Raw genomic sequence first — 20908 nt, 5'->3', positions numbered from 1 at the left:
CATCTCTGCCCTAACATGAATAGAAAATGGTGATGGGGAGGGCAGCAGGAGCGGGACAGGAACGGGAGGGCCCAGATTAATAGAGATGAATAGGATCGATATTCATGCAGGCTATGCCAGGGTGTGATGCGTATTCATACAGGCTACACCAAGGTGTGACAAGTATTCATACAGGCTACACCAAGGTGTGACAAGTATTCATACAGACTACACCAGGGTGTGACAAGTATTCATACAGACTACACCAGGGTGTGGTAAGTATTCATACAGACTATTCCAGAGTGTAACAAGTATTCATACAGACTATGCCAGGGTGTGACAAGTATTCACACAGACTATGCGAGGGTGTGATCAGTATTCATAAAGACTATGCAAGGGTGTGATAAGTATTCATACAGACTACACCAGGGTGTGACAAGTATTCACACAGACTATGCCATGGTGTGATAAGTATTCATACAGACTACACCAGGGTGTGACAAGTATTCACACAGACTATGCCATGGTGTGATACGTATTCATACAGACTACACCAGGGTGTGATAAGTATTCATACAGGCTACACCAAGGTGTGGTAAGTATTCATACAGACTATGTCAGGGTGTGACAAGTATTCATGCAGACTATGCCAGAGTGTGACAAGTATTCATACAGACTACACCATGGTGTGACAAGTATTCATGCAGACTACGCCAGGGTGTGACAAGTATTCATGCAGACGATGCCAGGGTGTGACAAGTATTCATACAGACTATTCCAGGGCGTGATATGTATTCATACAGGCTACACCAGGGTGTGGTAAGTATTCATAGAGACTATGCCAGGGTGTGATATGTATTCATACAGACTACACCAGGGTGTTGCAAGTATTCATACAGACTATGCCAGGGTGTGACAAGTATTCACACAGACTATTCCAGAGTGTGACAAGTATTCATACAGACTACACCAGGGTGTGACAAGTTTTCATGCAGACTACGCCAGGGTGTGACAAGTATTCATGCAGACGATGCCAGGGTGTGACAAGTATTCATACAGACTATTCCAGGGCGTGATATGTATTTATACAGGCTACACCAGGGTGTGGTAAGTATTCATGCAGACTATCTCAGGGTGTGACAAGTATTCATACAGACTATGCCAGGTTCTGATAAATATTCATAGAGACTATGCCGGGGTGTGACAAGTATTCTTACAGACTATTCCAGAGTGTGACAAGTATTCATACAGACTATGCCAGGGTGTGACAAGTATTCATACAGACTATTCCAGAGTGTGACAAGTATTCATACAGACTATACCAGGGTGTGACAAGTATTCATACAGACTATGCAAGGGTGTGATAAGTATTCATACAGACTATGCCAGGGTGTGACGAGTATTTATATCATATTCATCACAAATCTACCTAGGCTGGTGGCGTCAGACCTATAGAAGTGATACGTACCGTCATCATTGATGGACATTTATACGTATCTGGTGATATTAATCGTTTATTCGCAGTATCCTTCAGTGTCCGCAGTGTCCGACTTTCGCTTACACATACTCAATACCGTGAAATCTGCTTCTGATACAATACCCACTTGACGAGATCATTATCATTATAAAGTGACATGTCTCAGTCCATGGCGTTTAAAATCTTATCAGTAGTGAGATGGTAATCTAAATCTGCACGTACAGGCAGCCCTTTGGCGTACTACAAGTGAAAACGTGATAAAATAGCAGATGTTGCTAGTAGTAGTTCGTATGTTGCTTAACTCCGCACACATCAATATTCCAGTCTGCAGTCAGTAAATAACTGAATCTGGAAAATCCGGCGATCAACAAAATGAGCATCGGTCAACGCAGTTGGAATCCACGTGACAGCGGGGATGCCTGGGTCCCGCTTCAGAAAGTCTTCGTACAGTTACGACCTGTCGTACCTGGTCACATAAGCCCCGCCCACTAATGATTATTCATGTTCAATCGGGTCTTAAGACCTGTCGGGGTTTAAGGGCTCTACATACGTCGATAGTTTATAACAGGCTAACGAATGCGTTGTGTGTCGGGATCCAAACTACCCGTTGGGTCCATTTGTTGCCCCGGTACGATGTTGATCACAGTAGACCAACCCACATCACCCCTGCTGTTGATATATAAGTTATATATGTTGTTATAGTCTCGTGTGGAAGATGGTTTAGTAACAAAGTAAACAAATGGTCGAATTGATTTTTTCTTTATTCGTAAACTGCGACATGGCCTAAGTATTCAATATGGAACTGACTCCATTTAACATGGTTTATAGTATTTCACACGATGCACCTAACAGTGAAGTACTGCTGGAAATTAGCATGGGTTGTAGGCAAAACGGTTATGATTCAAAATGGCTTTCAACACATTATCAAAACGGCTGTGTATCCACCACGACCTTAATACCGAAACAAACAAATAGTTTAACATTGCTAGACTTGAAGAAGAAGTAAGAAATACAATTTTATGTACACTCATTAATACAGGCGGCAATAATCTGCTGATCATCATGTTGTAGAGATGTGTAGATCAGTACTCGGTCTTAAGAAGCCCATTAATGAAAGAGGATGGGACTTACGAGGCGGTTATCGTCGCCCCTAGTCCCACTATTGTAATACCACTGCAGTGGACACCAGAAATACCCTCTATACATTGTTCCCATATGAGGAATCGAACCCGGTACTCGGCCTGACGAGAGAACGCATTAACCAATCGGCTACCCAACCGCTCTCATTGCACTATTAAACGCAAGGGCTACAGATAATTGACAGTAAGTCTGTAAAAATACGTTTTTTGGTTCGAATTCAGTGAAGAATGTCATTCAAATCCTAAGAAATTCTCTTGGATAATCCGTATGTTATTTCCCGAAATATCTTCACAACATCTTTTGCTGCAGCTGATAAGCCGATTTTGAAAATGTCCCACAGAACAAGCAATTCGGCGCTACCATGGAAAATAGCAAAAGCTGAGAAAGTGATAAAGAAAGCACTAAACATATCTAGAAGTGACAAATGAATCGATTTTATGTCTAGCCCTTCAACATTGTCCATGATAACTACGGTTATATGACGTTAACAAGAGATGTCTTTATAAAGATTCTGGCATACACTTCTCAAGAGATCACAGAATCAATAACAAGACAGTTAAATCTTCCTCCGAAAATCCCTCTCTGAAATATTCGTGGGTGATCTGATCTTCGGAGTGGAAACTGTGATAACATTCAGCCAACACAAAAGCACTCAACACTTTAGATGTTACGCTCTACCTGGACAATAAAACCCTAATATTGACACTACACCAGCATCATAAGTCACTGAAATAGAAGAAATCAACCAAACAACGTCAAACTACCTCGAACGTATGTGAGTTTGCATATGTAGCACTTTGGTCATGTGGACACGGCTTCCGACTTCGGGTTAGAAGGTCCGCGGTTCAGATCCCAAAACGGGGCTCAGAAATTTTGTGGCCGCTACACAAACACCGTTGGAAACCGAAAATAGAATTTTCATATATATATGAACATATATTATTTTCATAATCTTGCGCTTCAAAATATAAACTGATGCTACAATCTTTAAAAAATGTAATCATCACTGTCCTATCTAAATGACCGTATGGGATGACTGATCACTGAGAGGAGGTTGTTAGGCATTTATTTCGTCGGTGTATCCTGCAACAACATTTTACACAATTCTTGTCGTGTGGTATTGTGACGTTGCGAGGCAGGTCCGTTTTGCCTTTCACGGTCCGTGCGGTTTGGTGGCTTAGCGGTTTTGATCTGGTCTTATAGGTTCGTAAACAGGGAGACTTCGTTGCGACGTGTATAATAACGGATGTTGCTTCGCTTTAATACCGGTAGAGACAACAAACAAATTAATTCTTCAAAATATTTATTATAGTATATAGATCGGAATTCCAGTTCACATGGATAATACGACGCTTATTAATGATGCCAATAAGCCTAAGAAAGATACTAAATGAATGCTCAAATGAATCTTCTGTGCCAAAGGTACAAAATGTTAAATTTCCTGTTATAGTTGTAACTTCCGGGAATTGCATATGTTTGCGTTATTTTCTAAGTTACCTGGCGTGTTATTGCCTAAGTGTCGCACATGTCACATCTCAGCTCAGAGGATGGCGTCTGTATATGTGCGGTGCGTGCCGGGAGATGAAGACATGGAAATTAGTCTCCGCTATGGCCACAACAGTGAAAACTACAGGACGTACAATCTGAAACGTCGCCAAAATGAAGAAATTACTAGAGCCCTGGGGAGACTCCAGAACAACATATTGAATTCAGTGTCAAAAAAGAAGAAAAAGAAAGCCAAAGCAAAAGAGCCCGGGACGGATCCCGTTCAGGAGACTGACATTGCGGTAAACTTGTTCGTAGAAGGCAACAAAGTGGATGGTAGTACAATCAACAAATATGCCTGGATTCAAGGGGCAGAGCTCGAAATATGTGGCACCAGGTTAACTGTAGATGTTAATTCCCCAACAATACGTTCTATATCTTTGCCTTCCAATTTAATGGCTGGATTTCCTCTGTTCCCTAAGTGTGATGCTGAGTTTGTTAATGTAAATGAATGTTCGTTCAAATGGTATCGGACGAAATTACGTGACAGTGGAGAGGCGAGTTCTGCCAAAGAAAACAATAATACCGAGGGACAGGAACAATATGATATATGTAAAGTTTCCGATGGAATTACATATACTCCAACAATAGGTGATATTGGATTTCACTTAAAAATTGAATGTATTCCTAGGAAAGGTAATCGGATAGGTGTAAAATGTGAAAGCATTTCAGAGTGTGAAGTTAGTGCAGGGCCAGGACCATGTCCATTTGAAACCCGACAGTTGTATACACAACAAGAAACTGAGACTGGCAGGTAAGTCATCTAAATATTGTGTGTATAAGATAAGTACATCTGTTAATCTCTAACAATCAGACACTGTATAGCTGTTCACAACAATGAAGCAGAGATGAAGTTGTCTCACAGATGATATCCTTACCTGCTTGTTTTTGCTTGCACTGGTTGCCTTCCTGATTATGTGGACAAGGTATCTGATTTGGAACATTGCCATAATTTGAATCCCAGAACCTAATTCACACCAACTATGGCTTCTATTGCTACATGAACCAGAATTTTTTTTATCTAAGTTCTCTTATTTCTTCATTTAGCATCATATTTAATCAAGTTTTGATTTGAAATGCTTGGTTAGGTGCTTTAGTACCACTGGCTATGCAACTATGGTTCATAATTATAACAGTCATGCTTCTTTATTTCCAGCTTTCGGGTCATGACATACAATATCCTTGCTGACTTGTATGCAGACTCTGACTTCTCCCGCCAGCAGCTGTTTCCTTATTGTCCTCCGTATGCTTTGGCGATTGACTACAGAAGGCAACTACTTCTCAAGGAAATTACAGGTGACTATTCCTTATGATATATTCTTGCACTCACCTTCTGAGACAGGTAGTGGTAAACCAATGTTACATTATACAACTAGTAGTTGTATACAACTATGTTTTACTACTCAGCTCATCAGCACCTGATGAGGTTGTCATGGAGAATCCATTCCATGATACTGACTCAGTGTATGTACATGTGATGGGAACATCTTTTCTCATGCTTATCCTGGGTTTATAGTGCTGGGATACTGAGACACTGTGCAGCATTTGAACATGAATACCTCACTCACACTCATTGTTATGTTTGTTATCTGCATTCATATGTTTCTCAGATGGGAAACTGGAACAAATTGTCTCTAAACTCTTTAAAGAATACAAGGGATGTTAAAGATAATATACAGAGGTTGATTCGGGACAGTTCGCTATGGCCATCAGTTTGTTATATCCGTGTTCGTTATAAAAGTATTCTACTGTAATACAAATAGATTGTATTCTGAGAAACCACTTAAAATACAAGACATTACTCATGAGTTAAAAATGAATGCCGTGAGTATATATCTTTCATATTTCATATATGATAGTATTTTTTGATGACATAAAGCAACCCCGATACCAGTGACCCTTTTGTTTTTTCTTGTGACTTACAAAAAACATGTCTTTTCTTAACAATTAAGATTTATTTCCATATCATTTGTTAGTGCAGCAAAGTAACTAAATCTAATGTTTCCTGTGATAGGGGATAGTCATGATGCTGTCTCTTTTCTTGTTCTGTGTCTGAGCACAATAGTCTATTTTATTACACAATCTTCACTTATGTTCAAATACTGCTAGTGAAATATGTCACTGTTATGATGCTGACAATAAGTGTGTTTTCCAGGCTACAACGCAGACATCATATGTTTACAAGAGTGTGACATGAAGGTGTTTCAACATGACCTGCTCCCTTTCCTTGACAACTCAGGGTTCGCTGGATGGATGAAGAGGAAAGGAACCAAGGTTTCTGAAGGATCGGCTACCTTCTACAGAAAATCAAAGTTCAGGTGAAAACTTCAACATGTTTTGCAAGTCAGATAGTGTGTCCTGTGTATTTTTTACAGTTATGTGAAGCCATGGTGTGGGAACATAGGTAAAGAATTGACCTTTTGTTTTGAAAAACAACTGGGAAAATAACAACGATTTCTGGTGGCAGTTATTATCAAATAAATATTTGACACATGTCAATATTTTTAGTATACTGGTAATTAAAAAACTGGAACTTCAGGGCATGAACTGTTACTCAAACATGTCTGAATTGAGAAATACATACTGGCTATTAAATGACTGCACATCATACTATGTTCATGACTTGAGTGACTCAGTGTTGATATTTCCCAAATGAGAGTGAGGGATATACTGATATTTAGCCATGAATGTTGTAAACATAGTATGATATGGGAATGAACATGATAAGCTGTTTATTACTGAAGTTGTCAAATTGAGGAAAATAAACTCAAATCTACTTTCAAACATAGGCAGGCCATTCGCCTATTACATGTTGTTTACGTCTGAACATCGGAAGCCTCTTGGGGCTCTTTTGCAGTGACGATCTTTTCCTGAAAATATAATAATATATAGCTCCGACAACACCTCATACCTAAACGCATTCAACACAGGTGGTCAAAGATGGATAATTATGAAAATGAAAACAGTAGAAACTAAAAACAAAACTCACTGAAACGGGTGCTTCTTCCAGTGATGCCATGTTTTGATGTGTGAGTTTCAGGATGCAACTGACAAATCACGGAACGGAACCGAGAAATCCCTGAAGATTGTTGAGCGTGTTTCAAGTATTACCAACATTGTTTCTGATAGGGGCTTTGTGTTTATGTTATTACCGCTAAACTACCGAACTCGCTGCAGTTGTTTTGCGAGTGGGCTGCGTTTGTTTACATTTGAGATGCGATACCTTCAACTTTGCCGCAATTTCTTCCATTACCTAGGGGGGCCTGATGTAGAAAGCAACGTCAGAGAAGAAACATGATGTCAAAGCATTGTTTTTGACATCATGTCGCCTTGACAAAGCCCTAATTTATGGAAACAAGACAATTATAGAACAGTACTGAAGGTTTAATTGTAGCAGATTTTGTTCAATGAACATGCACAGATCCATAATCAAAGGTGAGATGCCATGTCTATATGACTAAAAGACTCACATCAGTGGAATGACTCTGCTGTACAGACCACATAGAGGAAAAACCCTAATTTATGTAAACAAGACGATTGTAGCTCTGTGAGAATGTGAACGGTGTTGGTTTCCTACTTTCAGCTTGGTGGGTAATCATGGCATAATGCTGTCAGAGTTCTTGAGCGAACCTGCAAATGCAGATCTGTGGGAAAGAGTGAGCCAGAAGACGGCTTTGAGAGACAAGATGATGGAGAGGACCACAATCCTTCAGGTCACCTTGCTCCAGTCTACCCACAATCCTGACTACTTCCTGTGTGTCGCCAACACTCACCTCTACTTCCACCCAAGGGCGGACAACATCCGAGCACTGCAGATTGGTCTGAGTATGAGGTTCCTACAGCAACTCTGTGAGCCATATGTATCAGAGGTCAGTACACGAGACAAGTATGGCTGGTTATACATGGGACAGCAATACGTGTCAGGCTGAACCTTCACCCCCATTGATGTGACCAGGTCGACGATCAATACAAACTAACTGAAGCAATGGCAGATACAGAGACATTGCTCCCTGGTGGGGAGGTAACTCTCATTCAGTGTAAGAATGGTATACTGCTAGTAGTTGCTGATTATTCGTAACTGCACCTATTCAGCTAATGTGCATGTGACAAAAGTACCGAGTTTAAGTACACAACAAACACTACTGAGGACGTTCCTCACAGCACTCCTTGTGAGTATAGTCTAAGAATTGTTGAAAGTTATTCTTGTTGTGGCCATACATATTGGTTAAGTAGTATGCATTGAAAGTTTTGTTCCTCGGGCTAACATGCAAAAATATTAGTATTACTGAAAACAGCCAAATTTTCGCGACCGTTTAATTTTCGCGAACTTCGCGTCAGACTTCATGACATGAGAATAAAAACACGCAATAATATAGATATATCATTCACTTTATTCAGATAAGTCAACAACATAGAAACAATACAAGTGTACACTGTTCATTCACGCGTCACCGCTGGGCTAATCTGTCACTTACTGATCCTCTTACTAACAGTTTTCACAAGAGATTATCTTTTTGCCAACCCCTCAGAACAATGTATTTCTGTTTGGAGAGCTTGTCCAGACATTTCACTATCCACTGTGCATGTACAGGCTTCATAAAACTGGTTCGCAAGTCTATTGTTTCATTGATGCTTGTCTTGCCATTGGCGGCTACCTTCTCTGAATACCACTGTGTAAATTCAGATTTCATGGCAGACTTGAAATCACCATTCACAAACAGGTCTAATGGTTGAAGTTCCCCGGTACATCCATCTGGGATGAATTTAATAACGAAGTTCTTCTTCTTAAATTTATCTAAAAATGTCTCACATTTGTGTGCAGCAAACACATCAAACAGCAACACAGATTTTTGTTTCGCGGGTAGACTGAGTTCTTTCTTCACTTTCTTTGTGTACGGTACAAGGACGTTGTCGATGTAGTCAAGCATCGTTTCTTCAGTGCTCCAGTGATTGGCTGAATGGTCACTTGAGAAGCTAAATTTAGGATGGCATTTGTCAGTGGTACCTTGATATACGATCTGTGGGGGGAGCAAATCACCACTAGCTGAGCAGCCTAGCAAAGCAGTCACTTCTCGTTTATCATCAAGTCCAATAATGTCAATTTGTTTTGCACCCCGAGAAGTTTGAAACTGGGACAATTTTAACGCCAGTCTGGTCAAAATTAATCACTAAATCATCTGGGATGTTATGTTTCTCTCTTTCCTCGTTTACGCTAGTAATGAACTCATCTTTGGCTTTGTCAAAATCTGCCGGTAGCTTTCTAGCTGTCTTGGTACCCTTTCTCTTTACAAAACCAATGCGTTTCAAAAATGATTCAGCCCACGTTTTGTTCAGTTCAGTGGGACCACCAAACTCCGACACAAAAAAAATTTGTCCTGATTCAATACAATACCATGAGCAGCAGCAATGACGATGTTGTAATTCACTATACCTCCCCCGTCTCTAATAGCAGTCACATGATCTTTGACAAGTTTATCAAGTTCACAAAACAACAACAAAAGTCTGCCTTGCATCTTGTGCTTCAGCTCTGTGATGTCTTCCAAGAAATCTTTCTTCTTCTGTTTCAGGTAGGCTGTTTTCATGTAGCGAACTGAGCTTTCTGCAACGTTGAATCCAAGTTCTTTAGTGAAATATCTTGCTGTACTAGTGTTACCATGTTCTGTCGCGTACTTTGCTATCTTGGCTCTGGTTTCTGGGTCGAAGTTGTGTTCTCGCTTTCGTTTCATGCCTCTTGAATTAATCTTTGCTTCTGGAGTGACAGTCACTGATTCGATTATAGATTTGTTGGCGGCAGACATCAGGGTAGCTTTCTCAGGAGTACTGGCAGTCGAAGGGTCAGGAAGACCGAGAGGATCACCCCGTTTTGTCTTTGTCACAAACTTCCACATGGCTACAGCGGGATTGCTTATACTATGAATGTGATTTTCCCACCACAGTCTTCGTTATATATACAGTTTAACATTTCAGTTGGTTTTTTTTAACATTTAATAAGTAACTGGTTTCCGTTTCCTTTGATGTTTGAAAAAGACAAACAAGATTTACTGTTATTGGAGATTCATGTTTTCACAGTCTTCAGCAGTCACAACATTTGAGAAGAGATCATTTTATTTTCATTGCTCTAACACCCAGGTAAAGAGAACTAGGTTTGATATCAATTACATTTGTTTTTAAGTCACTACGCAAAAATGTTTATCTTATAACAACTCAATGATCACGCACCTGGTTGTTGTGTTAAAACATTCAGAGATCGCATGTTTGTCACATGATCGGTCTTTTTCATGGCTGAATGAAAGATTTATCAATCAATATTCAGCTTGAAAACCGTAGTCATGTAAAGTACCCTTTAGACCTATATCTCAGGTATTTATACTGTATTGCATTTGTCAATATATTTGTCAACTAGCGCCTCGCGAAAATAAGAAGGCGTGAAAAGGTTTAGTGACCGTCACTCACGAAAATTTAAAGGCGTGGAAATAAGACAGTTTACAGTATTCTAAACCTTTCAGAAGGTGAGGAACTATTAGGGAGAAGATCTTGTGTTGTAGTGTTCCAAGTAAAGAAAGTGTCAGAGAGATAATTCCACACTTTCAAACGATCAGTGGCTATTGGGCCAAATGTTCATTTGGTGAGAGATGCTGAAGTAGTAGTGCAGTGTTGCATACTTTGCAGGCAACAGAAACCCATGTCTGAATCCTGGTTTGACCTGATCAGGTTTCTGTGTTTGGCAGCGCCATCTCATGCTCAGTGGCTACACCTACATTACTGTCAGCATTCCTCACACATCAAGCTAACATGGCATGATATCCTTTGACTACTGCTCTAGACCGGGATAAACCCAACTTGTGGAAATTGTCCATGGAGAACTGTGTATACATCTCTTGTGTTGCAGGGGAGAAAGATGTCAGTAGTGTTTTGTGGTGACTTCAACAGCTCTATGAAGCGAGCCGTGAATGTGCTGGTTACCACTGGTCATATCCCAGAGGATTTTGATGACTGGGCCTCTGGTGAGGGATAAATAAAATATCATTTGGTACAAGTAAAATGTGTTATCTACCTTAAAATATAAGGATTTTGTTTTCAGTTTACTTTTAAAATGTGTGAAACAGAGACAGGCTGTGATTGATATGTATGGTTAGGCGAGGGGAAAACAGCTAGTTTTATATGCAATAAGGACAAGTAGTTGCAGTTCTTTTGGTAACTGACAAGAAACATGAAACCTGTATCAAGTAAACAGTTGAAACACAAACTCAATGAATCTGTCTGCACTAAACAGGTTGTATCTTGTGATGCACATTTATCAATGTTTGCCAGTTACTAAACTATTGATAGTCATACATACTATCAATGCATCAATAGTTTTTCATTTCTACCAATAATAATTGCTATCAGAGTCTCAACAATTGCAATCCATTGATAGTTTGATGGATCATTACAGCCCTAGTTAGGTGTGCCATATGTGTTTATCTCTGGCCTCCATTCCATGACACTTCTCACAGTAATGCAGGTTATTTGCTTCCTTCACAATATTTTTAGTGTTTGTTTGCCTACTGTGATAACATATTTTCTGTTTCAATTCTTTCATGGATGCATGGTAGTTTACAATGTTCTTATCTCCAAGGTGGCGAGGAGGAACTGATTGGCTGTGAGCTGTCACATGACTTCAAGATGATAAGTGCGTGTGGTTACCCAGAGTACACCAACTACACAATGGGTTTCCATGGACTCCTGGACTATATCTTCACTGACACAGAACATCTGGAGGTGATGCAAGTGATCCCTATGCCTGACCACAATGAGGTGACACAACATGGAGCACTTCCCAGTGTCGTGTTCCCCTCCGATCATATCCCACAGATCTGTGATATGAGGTGGAAATCTGTGATATAACCAGTAGTGTGATGGTGGACATACATATTTAGTGAAGTAATCTGAAATGGATACAATCCTTTGAGTCATATGGTTTCTCATCAAAGAAAGGCAACGAGGACTGGTGTGATATCATGAAGGAAGTGATGTATCGATTGATGTAAACTACCACGCCACATATTGGTCCAATTAAATTGCAGTTAAAAACACTTGATTTCTTTTTGATTACTACATTATTTGGGTCATGGTATGACATAATAACTAAGAGTAACAAGAACTGGGTGTTGAAATAATGAATGAAAAGTGAGAGATGCAATTAAGTCATCAGGGAACACCAGGAGCAACATAGTTCCAGCAGAATGATGCACAATGGACTGATTGGACTAGTGTTGGGAAAGGTTACTTTCAGGTAGACAAACATATTGTCCTTGTAATAGGTCGAAATATATCGCATCTATACAGATACTGTATTTTTTTGTTGCTGAGTGGGGGACTGGTATAGGCTACTAGATCTAGGAAGGCGACTGGTATAGGCTACTAGATCTAGGAAGGGGATTGGAATAGGCTACTAGATCTAGGAAGGCGACTGGTATAGGCTACTAGATCTAGGAAGGCGACTGGTATAGGCTACTAGATCTAGGAAGGGGATTGGAATAGGCTACTAGATGTAGGAAGGGGACTGGTATAGGCCACTAGATCTAGAAAGGGGACTGGTATAGGCCACTAGATCTAGGAATGGGACTGGTATATAGGCCACTAGATCTGGGAAGGGAACTGGTATAGGCTACTAGATCTAGGAAGGGGACTGGTATAGGCTACTAGATCTAGGAACGGGACTGGTATAGGCTACTAGATCTAGGAAGGGGATTGGAATAGGCTACTAGATCTAGGAAGGGGACTGGTATAGGCCACTAGATCTAGGAAGGGGATTGGTATAGGCTACTAGATCTAGGAAGGGGATTGGAATAGGCTACTAGATCTAGGAACGGGACTGGTATAGGCCACTAGATCTAGGAAGGGGACTGGTATAGGCCACTAGATCTAGGAACGGGACTGGTATAGGCCACTAGATCTAGGAAGGGGATTGGTATAGGCTACTAGATCTAGGAAGGGGATTGGAATAGGCTACTAGATCTAGGAACGGGACTGGTATAGGCTACTAGATCTAGGAAGGGGATTGGAATAGGCCACTAGATCTAGGAAGGGGACTGGTATAGGCCACTAGATCTAGGAACGGGACTGGTATAGGCCACTAGATCTAGGAATGGGACTGGTATATAGGCCACTAGATCTGGGAAGGGAACTGGTATAGGCTACTAGATCTAGGAAGGGGATTGGTATAGGCTACGAGATCTAAGAAGGGGACTGGTATAGGCCACTAGATATAGGAAGGGGACTGGTATAGGCCACTAGATCTAGGAAGGGGACTGGTATAGGCCTCTGGGAAGGGGACTGGTATAGGCCACTAGATCTAGGAAGGGGACTGGTATAGGCCACTAGATCTAGAAAGGGAATTAGTATAGGATACTAAAGCTGAGAAGGGGATTGGCATAGGATATTAAAGCTGAGAAGGGGATTGGTATAGGCCACTAGATCTAGAAAGGGAATTAGTATAGGATACTAAAGCTGAGAAGGGGATTGGTATAGGATACTAAAGCTGAGAAGGGGATTGGTATGGGATACTAAAGCTGAGAAGGGGACTGGTATAGGATACTAAAGCTGAGAAGGGGATTGGTATGGGATACTAAAGCTGAGAAGGGGATTGGTATAGGATACTAAAGCTGAGGAGAGGATTGGTATAGGCCACTAGATCTAGGATGGGAATTAGTATAGGATACTAAAGCTGGGAAGGGGACTGGTATAGGATACTAAAGATGAGAAGGGTATGTTGTTTGACTGCTTGAGTTGAAAAGGAGCTTAGGTTAGGTTTTTAGTGTTGAAGGGGGAACATAATTTATCAGTGCTTTGGTGAAGTGGCCAGAGTGTCCAACCTTGGACCAGGTTCAATAGTTCTATCATTGAACAACTAAAACACATTAATAGAATTACAAGTTTATTAAAAGAAACAGGCAGATAAACTATACAATCATATCCTTGTAAATGATACATATATATTATGCCAAACACAATGCTTGTTATGATCAGTAATCCCTTTTTGAGAAATCAACATCAGCATTTTTTCCATCTAAACGCACATGTATCCAAAACTTCTAATATATTTTCTTTGATCAAAATTAAATTTTAGGGGGTACAAAACCAAGTGGATGTACATGTATAAAAATTTCTTAAAATACATATGATTTGAAATCAGGTTTTCGGAAAAAACGTATTTTCAGGACTAAAGAAAATACCTCAAGGGAGATGAACTCAAATAAGTTGCTGGTATTGACATGCATGAATACAGATATACCGCAGACCATGCCTACAAATATAACTGAAGAAAGCATGCAGTCTGCTAAATGACTCACAAAATATAGAAGTTCATTTGCTGTTAATTGAGGTCCACTCATTCAACCTTAAACACATCTTGTCACACAGCACACTGACTTCCAGTAACCAAGGTAACATCATTCCTGAAATGATGGCCAGAACATAGGTTCGTGTAAATGTTCAGTGTGAAGGGAGGCTAGCACGTTGGGCATCCTGCACCATGTGGGTGAAGGTGTAACTTGTGCTGTGGGAAACCAGTTGTCCTGACACCCAGCAATATTATATGACAAGCAGATTTCTACCTTTCTGACTGGCCCACTTGGTCACATGACAGCTTTGGCACCATTCAATGTCAACCTCACCACATCACCGAAAGGTTGACATAACAATCAATGTGCCTCCCTTGGCTAAAAATAGATTGGGGGTTTTCCAGCTGTACTGTGTGTGTCACGGTATCACTTAGTGCCGGTGACTATGTTGGTATAGAGTTATGTCCCATCTTTATTGAAATGGCAAACGACACAACACCATGAAGATTAATGACTGTGTCATTACTATTGTCATATGAGAAAACAATTATTGACTTCAGTTCTGTTGATTCAATGATTTATCAACCTTGGACATGTGAAATCAACCTCACTAGAAGTCAATAATTGTCTATTATGTCATGATATAAACTACTTGTTGGGCAATGAGTTGTTCTCACACCCAGTATTACGCCATGACATAACATCCTAGGGCAACTTTCAGCTCATGAACCTATGAACCGTGTCTACCAAGGTATTAACAATGATGCTACACTGGTTGGATGGTCTTTCTGCAAGTGAAAACAATCATGGGACACAAGTCACAAACACTGGTCATATTTACAGGTGACAAGAACTGCTACAAAGTCACACATCCCTGTCATGCATTACAGATGTTGTTACAATATAGACGTTACAGATATTGAGCATGTTTCTGTGGAGGGAATAGACGTGTTAGTGGAGGGAAGGAGGTGATATCAACAATACACTGTAATGGGCCAAACTAGTGACACAGCATTCAATGCTGGTATCAGCAGTATTGTGTACCTCCCAGTCACAAACAGATAACTGAGCCATAATCATGAAATGTGTTCTGGCTTGTAATACAATCCTGGTTTAATCGGAAATAACACTCCATGCTTATATCAGTCAACCTCCATTAGACTAGTTTCAGCTTATTACATAAAAAACATGATAAAGATAAAAAATAGTCTTTTTCTTGGTTAAAACAGCACGACCTACAAAGCTGATACTTCCATTCATTGCTGCGTCCATTATAAAATTCTAACACTGTTGTGTCAGCAGTGTGTGCCCTAGACAGGAAAGTTTAGGAGTCATCATGGCTCCCTTGTGTCATGAGAAGTAGTCATGGACGTGTTTTGGAGGATAAAACTTTTATCAAGACATCAGCTGTGATTGTTTCATAACAATAAAAAACAAGGTAAAGCAGATGAGATGTTTAATCAGCACTTGGCAGTTAACTGGCAAACAATAAACTAAGTACTTTTACACAACAGCAAATTACAAGCTTAGATTATCTGAACTTAGGGCCAGGTACCATTGGGTCAACAATGATGAAAGCTTTTAAGATTCACTGTCTATTTCAGATAATGTGTGTGTCAAATACGCAAGTTTTCTGCTTCAGGGCTGCATCTGGGCAAACATTGTGCCAGCAGGTTAAGACAACAGTATCTGTAAAGACAAATATCACTTATATATTCATGAGTCATGTCTACATATATGCAAGTAAGGCAGGCACTCTCTTTTGTAATGGTCAATACTAACATTCAACATTCATCTAACAGACAAACTGAAGTCACAGCAACCTGGCTACCTAACTACATCTATGAACAAGGCACAGAATCAATCTCCATTCCTACTGTCAAGGTCGGCCAGTGAATAACTGAAATTAGCATCTCCATCTCCTGCTAGAACCTGACAATAACAATGGTAACATTATATATCTGTACATCTCTCATAATCTCAGTTTCAGAATCTGCTACAGTAGATGAATATCTATAGGGAAATATCTCTATCAATGACCTATCATGACCACCACAGTTTGTACAAATTACCACAGCAGACTACTAACCAGAACTGGTGCATTATGCTATCTGTGGGGCCCTATCCTACAGGGCTTTGCAAGAGACTGATAGTATTCTCATCTTGGGAATGGTAAAAACTTAACACAAAATTTAAAAGACACAATTGCTGTATCTTTTGCAGACTATAGGATCAAGTTGGTTGTAACAGAGTAACATGAAAGTTTCTAGAGAGAGTGGAACATATGGAGATATTTCCTGTCTGACATGACATCCCTGAGACAGCTGCAAGTCTGGTACATCACATGAAGTAGGGTCCTTTGTCCCGTCTGCTGGGGAACATATCCATCTACCTTCACATCTCATTAACAATTACATCATTCTTTGAAATAAAAAAAACAAATCACACAACCGCTTAGCCCCAATGCTTAGAGCATGTGACAAAGGGTGAGAACTCTGCCATCTTAGGTCTTATATCACAAGGGAGACAACTCTTGCCCCTTTAAACAGAATGACAAGAAGATTCCGAATATTCTTGCTAGTAAGCAAGGTTCGTCATCACTGCACCATACCATAGAAGACAATGTACTCAGTATCAGATATGTAGAAATGAAAATCCTAAATATCTTTTGTCAAATTATAAAGCAATTACTTTGTGCAATGTTTTCGTTGTGCAAGTCTTCAGAAATATGAAGCTTACAGACTTGGACATATTTTAGACTGAGTGACATTTGTGCACTGACCATATGAACTGCAACTGATAAAACATGACACAAACGTTGCATTTGAAGGCTTGACTGGGACTAAATCCCTCTGTGCATATGTGGAGAGGACAACCTCACAATGAACTTAACTTGTGATTTAACACAAACAATAATAGACAAATCAAACAGACAATTATAGAGAACAAATATCAGTGACATATATGCAGACCATTTTATAAAGATTCAGTAAATTGAACCGTTTGGACACTGTTACATTAGGCCGTGTATAGAAAGTGAAAATGTCATGAGTAGGCATACATATCACCCATAAAGAATAATTATACAGATATAATAGAAAATAAACAGCAAAATAAATGTGGTGACATTATCATTCAAACATTAAAACAATTGTTGGACAAAAATCCTCACTTAAAGTAGGTCACTATGAACAAACACAGACTTGTCAATCTCAGCATAAGCAATGATGTCTGATGTCAATAACCTTTATTACATGCAACAGTTCTGGAGTGGGGCTGGGGTTAGTGGCGGTGGCTGGGGGCTGAGGGTAGTGTGGGGCTGCTGGTAGTGCACAGCTGGGAGTAGGGGTGTTGTAGTGGTAGCGTGGGGCTGGTGTGGGGCTGGAGTGGGGCTGAGGGTAGTGTGGGGCTGGGGATAGTGGCGGTGGCGGGGGGCTGAGGGTAGTGTGGGGCTGGGGATAGTGGCGGTGGCGGGGGGCTGAGGGTAGTGTGGGGCTGCTGGTAGTGCACAGCTGGGAGTAGGGGTGTTGTGGTGGTAGCGTGGGGCTGGTGTGGGGCTGGAGTAGAGCAGGACTGGGGGTACTGGTGGTGGTGGCCTGGGGTTACTGCAAGGGCTGAGGGTAGTGGTGGTGTGGTGGTAGCGTGGGACTGGGGGGTTGTGTGGGGCTGGGAGTAGAGCAAGGCTGTGTGGGGCTGGGGTTACAGGTGGTGTGGTGGTGTGGCAATGGTGTGGGGCTGGGTGTAGTGTGGGTGTAGTGTGGGAGTAATGGTGGTGTGGGGGTGGAGGTGGTTGTGGAGGGTTCAAAGCAAGAATTTGACATTCGTGCAAGGAATAGGAACCTGGATCACATAATACCTTGTTCCAACCAAAGCTTACTGACTACTATCCAGCTTTTGAATCTTAACATTTCTTCCTATGCAGCAGAAATTACACCCAGCAATTATCAGTAAATAACATGCAGTAATTGTCTACAATTAAACAAATAAAAAGGAAAAATGAACAACTGAATTCCAAAATAGCGATCAAAACACCAGTGTCACACCCTTAGCATGTTTCACAGTGGCACATGTTCACTGAATGTTATGGCACAGGGCAGTGGGTCACTGGACTTGGGTGAGAGGACGAGCTGATACTGATGGTGGTACATTGTCAGTGTCATGTGAACAGACTTTTTCTCAAAGATAAGCTACAAACCAACATAACAAATATTTCCCCAGAAGGCACAATGTCTATGGTTTATGAAGACAGTCACATCCAGTGAAAAATCTAAATTCCAAAAATTTCATGATTACATGAACGCTTAAGTAAAACAGCACATATAACTATTATTTATGGAGGCAACCAACCCCAAGTAAGCATAAAAGAAATAGACAAAGTCATCAATATCCCCCGCAATGGCAAAACATCCTTCCTGAATATGTCCACAAGTTATGATAATGACAAATGTTTTGATGTGTATATTAGAAAAGTGGAAGGAGGGCAATTTACCAATACCAGCAATTTCAGTCTAAGTCAAACTTGTTGCCATGGAAACGGAAAAAAGTATTTTATTTAGAAATCCAGAACTACCAAAAGGCACCAGTACAGCACTATGTCTGTCTATGTGCCAAGTTTGGTGAAGAAACATTGAATGGTTTGAAAGCTATGCTCTGGAAAAGACAAATGTGCACGGATGGACGGACCTGGATGGAGTGTACTTTAATACCTCCCGCAAAATGGGTTGCAGGGGATAATAATATTCAAACAATTTTGTTTGACAGCCTAAATTTTGAAAATCTGAATTTTTGAAAATTTGAAATATCGCACACATCAACATGTACGGAAAACCAGACAGTGTTCCTGGTGTACCTCATCCACCGTGTGGCATTCAAGGTGAAAATATCCACATAAACAGATTTCCACATTCACAAAAGAGCCATGGTGAAACGCCATTTTGTACGCATCAGAGTTCTCAGCAGTACACATTGGTGGGGTTCACACGAACAACGGTTACTGTATTTACAAATTTAACGGTAGTTATTGATATCACGTTGCGGAACACACCATGTTGTTATTTTCTAAATAAGTTACTGTGGCCGTTCAATAACACCAACACAGATAAAACAGATACATCCTGGGACATCATTAAAAAGTATGTCTATAAAAATATTGGTGACCCAGTTTTACATACAAAACATGCCCTTTTTGCTACAAAGTGCTAGCAAGGCATTATGTAGATCCTTGTTGACTGACTCGCCAGCAGATAAAAACTATATAATTTACATTAGATGTTATACATAACTTATGTTATATATGGACTAACACTTTCTCTGTAAAGTACAGATTCTAGGACTTTTCCTGCCATCCTTGAGTTGAAGTCACCCTTTCAGAATATTCTTGTTTTTCATAAGAATTTCTTTTTTGGCATATTCTCAAAATAGACCCAACTTTAGATTGCAAATTATTCCTGTTTCTGGTTTGATTAGGTGAATAAATCAACTGAGCCAAATTACCATCAGAAAAAATGTTGGAGAGCTTTTGATACCAACAAACAAATAATTTGAGATCTATTTACTGATAAACACGGGAGTCTCCACTGACACTCCTTAACCAGGTTCATCGTTCAACAGGCAGCCATATATCTGGGGAATTACAACCCCACACAAACATCTGCATGGTCAACAGACCGTTGTGTAAAATACCATGCCTGTAGAACCAGGCAGATGTCGTTAGTTGAGTCAAATTACCTTGAATACAGCCGGAATGTTAGTGTGAGGTGGTGGATGAAAAAGATAAATTATACAAACCATCTTTCAGTAGGGTATAATAATCTACCTTTATCTTCCATTCCACACCCTGAGAACGTGCTCATAATCAGAAACTTAACATCATGTGAACATTTTTTTGCTGATGGTGTAACCCCCATTCAAGTGCTTCCCATATTTCCAACAATCCTTTGCTGGAAGTCCACTGTGAAGTGCACATGGTCCATTCCCCGCAGTGTGCGCAGATAGTCAAAGCTGTTTTTAAATTGCTGCTCATTGATGCCGAGCTTCGTGTACAGTTTCTTCAGTCCTTGACTCCTGGCTGTCTCCACTGCAAGTGTGTAGTTAGCTCTAGCCCCTGTGGCAATAGTTGTGGACTGCGCTGTGGCATTGGCACTGATTTCCTTGCCTTCATTCTTGATCTGGCGAACCTACACGACAGACATGGTGTAAAGTATGTATCACTAATGAAGCACTTTTCACTTCAAATGACCCTGGTAGATTATGCATAATTTCATGTATAAAGACCTGTTCTTGTGGTTCCTGAGTCAGTGCTTGTGATTGGGTGATGCTGGTATGTGCATGCAAGTATCACTGTGTGGGTTTGTGACATAGCCCTGAAATCACAATACAGGTGCACACGATATGAAAGTTACCCAAACATACATCTCATACACCTACAAGTTTCTGCTAATCA

The 20908-nt window shown here is 40.4% G+C and overlaps 3 protein-coding genes across 3 annotated transcripts in view; 1 reads left to right on the top strand and 2 right to left on the bottom strand.

The window, feature by feature from the left end:
- The first annotated feature begins 3797 nt into the window (after positions 1-3797).
- LOC137298417 (2',5'-phosphodiesterase 12-like) lies at positions 3798-12221 on the top strand. The gene is made up of 6 exons (XM_067830680.1): positions 3798-4895; positions 5298-5437; positions 6297-6459; positions 7725-8010; positions 11031-11145; positions 11760-12221. Exons 1-6 carry the CDS (start codon positions 4069-4071, stop codon positions 12026-12028), a joined length of 1800 nt encoding a protein of 599 aa, XP_067686781.1. The 5' UTR covers positions 3798-4068; the 3' UTR covers positions 12029-12221.
- A 1828-nt stretch (positions 12222-14049) lies between these two features.
- The window catches only part of LOC137298005 (uncharacterized), a 30990-nt gene continuing 24131 nt past the window's right edge, over positions 14050-20908 (bottom strand). The window contains exon 7 of the mRNA XM_067830025.1: positions 14050-20642. Coding sequence (XP_067686126.1) covers positions 20373-20642 — 270 coding nt within the window. The 3' untranslated portion in view covers positions 14050-20372. The remainder of the gene's footprint in view (positions 20643-20908) is intronic.
- Positions 17717-20066, bottom strand: LOC137297799 (uncharacterized). Its single transcript, XM_067829747.1, has 2 exons — positions 20048-20066; positions 17717-18306 (listed from the first exon to the last, which is right to left on the bottom strand). The coding sequence occupies exons 1-2, from the start codon at positions 20064-20066 to the stop codon at positions 17717-17719; spliced, it is 609 nt and encodes a 202-aa protein (XP_067685848.1).

Source organism: Haliotis asinina, chromosome 10 (assembly GCF_037392515.1).
Source record: "Haliotis asinina isolate JCU_RB_2024 chromosome 10, JCU_Hal_asi_v2, whole genome shotgun sequence".
Taxonomy (NCBI): domain Eukaryota; kingdom Metazoa; phylum Mollusca; class Gastropoda; order Lepetellida; family Haliotidae; genus Haliotis; species Haliotis asinina.
The sequence above is the reverse complement of the archived record's forward strand: the minus strand, read 5'-3'. Positions and strand labels throughout refer to the sequence as shown.

What these genes read in the sequence shown, in the direction of transcription:
- LOC137298417 (XM_067830680.1), top strand. Translation starts at nt 4,069, where the DNA reads ATGTTTGCGTTATTTTCTAAGTTACCTGGCGTGTTATTGCCTAAGTGT. An exon ending in GTGAGCCATATGTATCAGAG is followed by an intron (nt 8,011 to 11,030) that starts GTCAGTACACGA and finishes CTTGTGTTGCAG; the next exon opens with GGGAGAAAGATGTCAGTAGT. An exon ending in TTTTGATGACTGGGCCTCTG is followed by an intron (nt 11,146 to 11,759) that starts GTGAGGGATAAA and finishes CTTATCTCCAAG; the next exon opens with GTGGCGAGGAGGAACTGATT.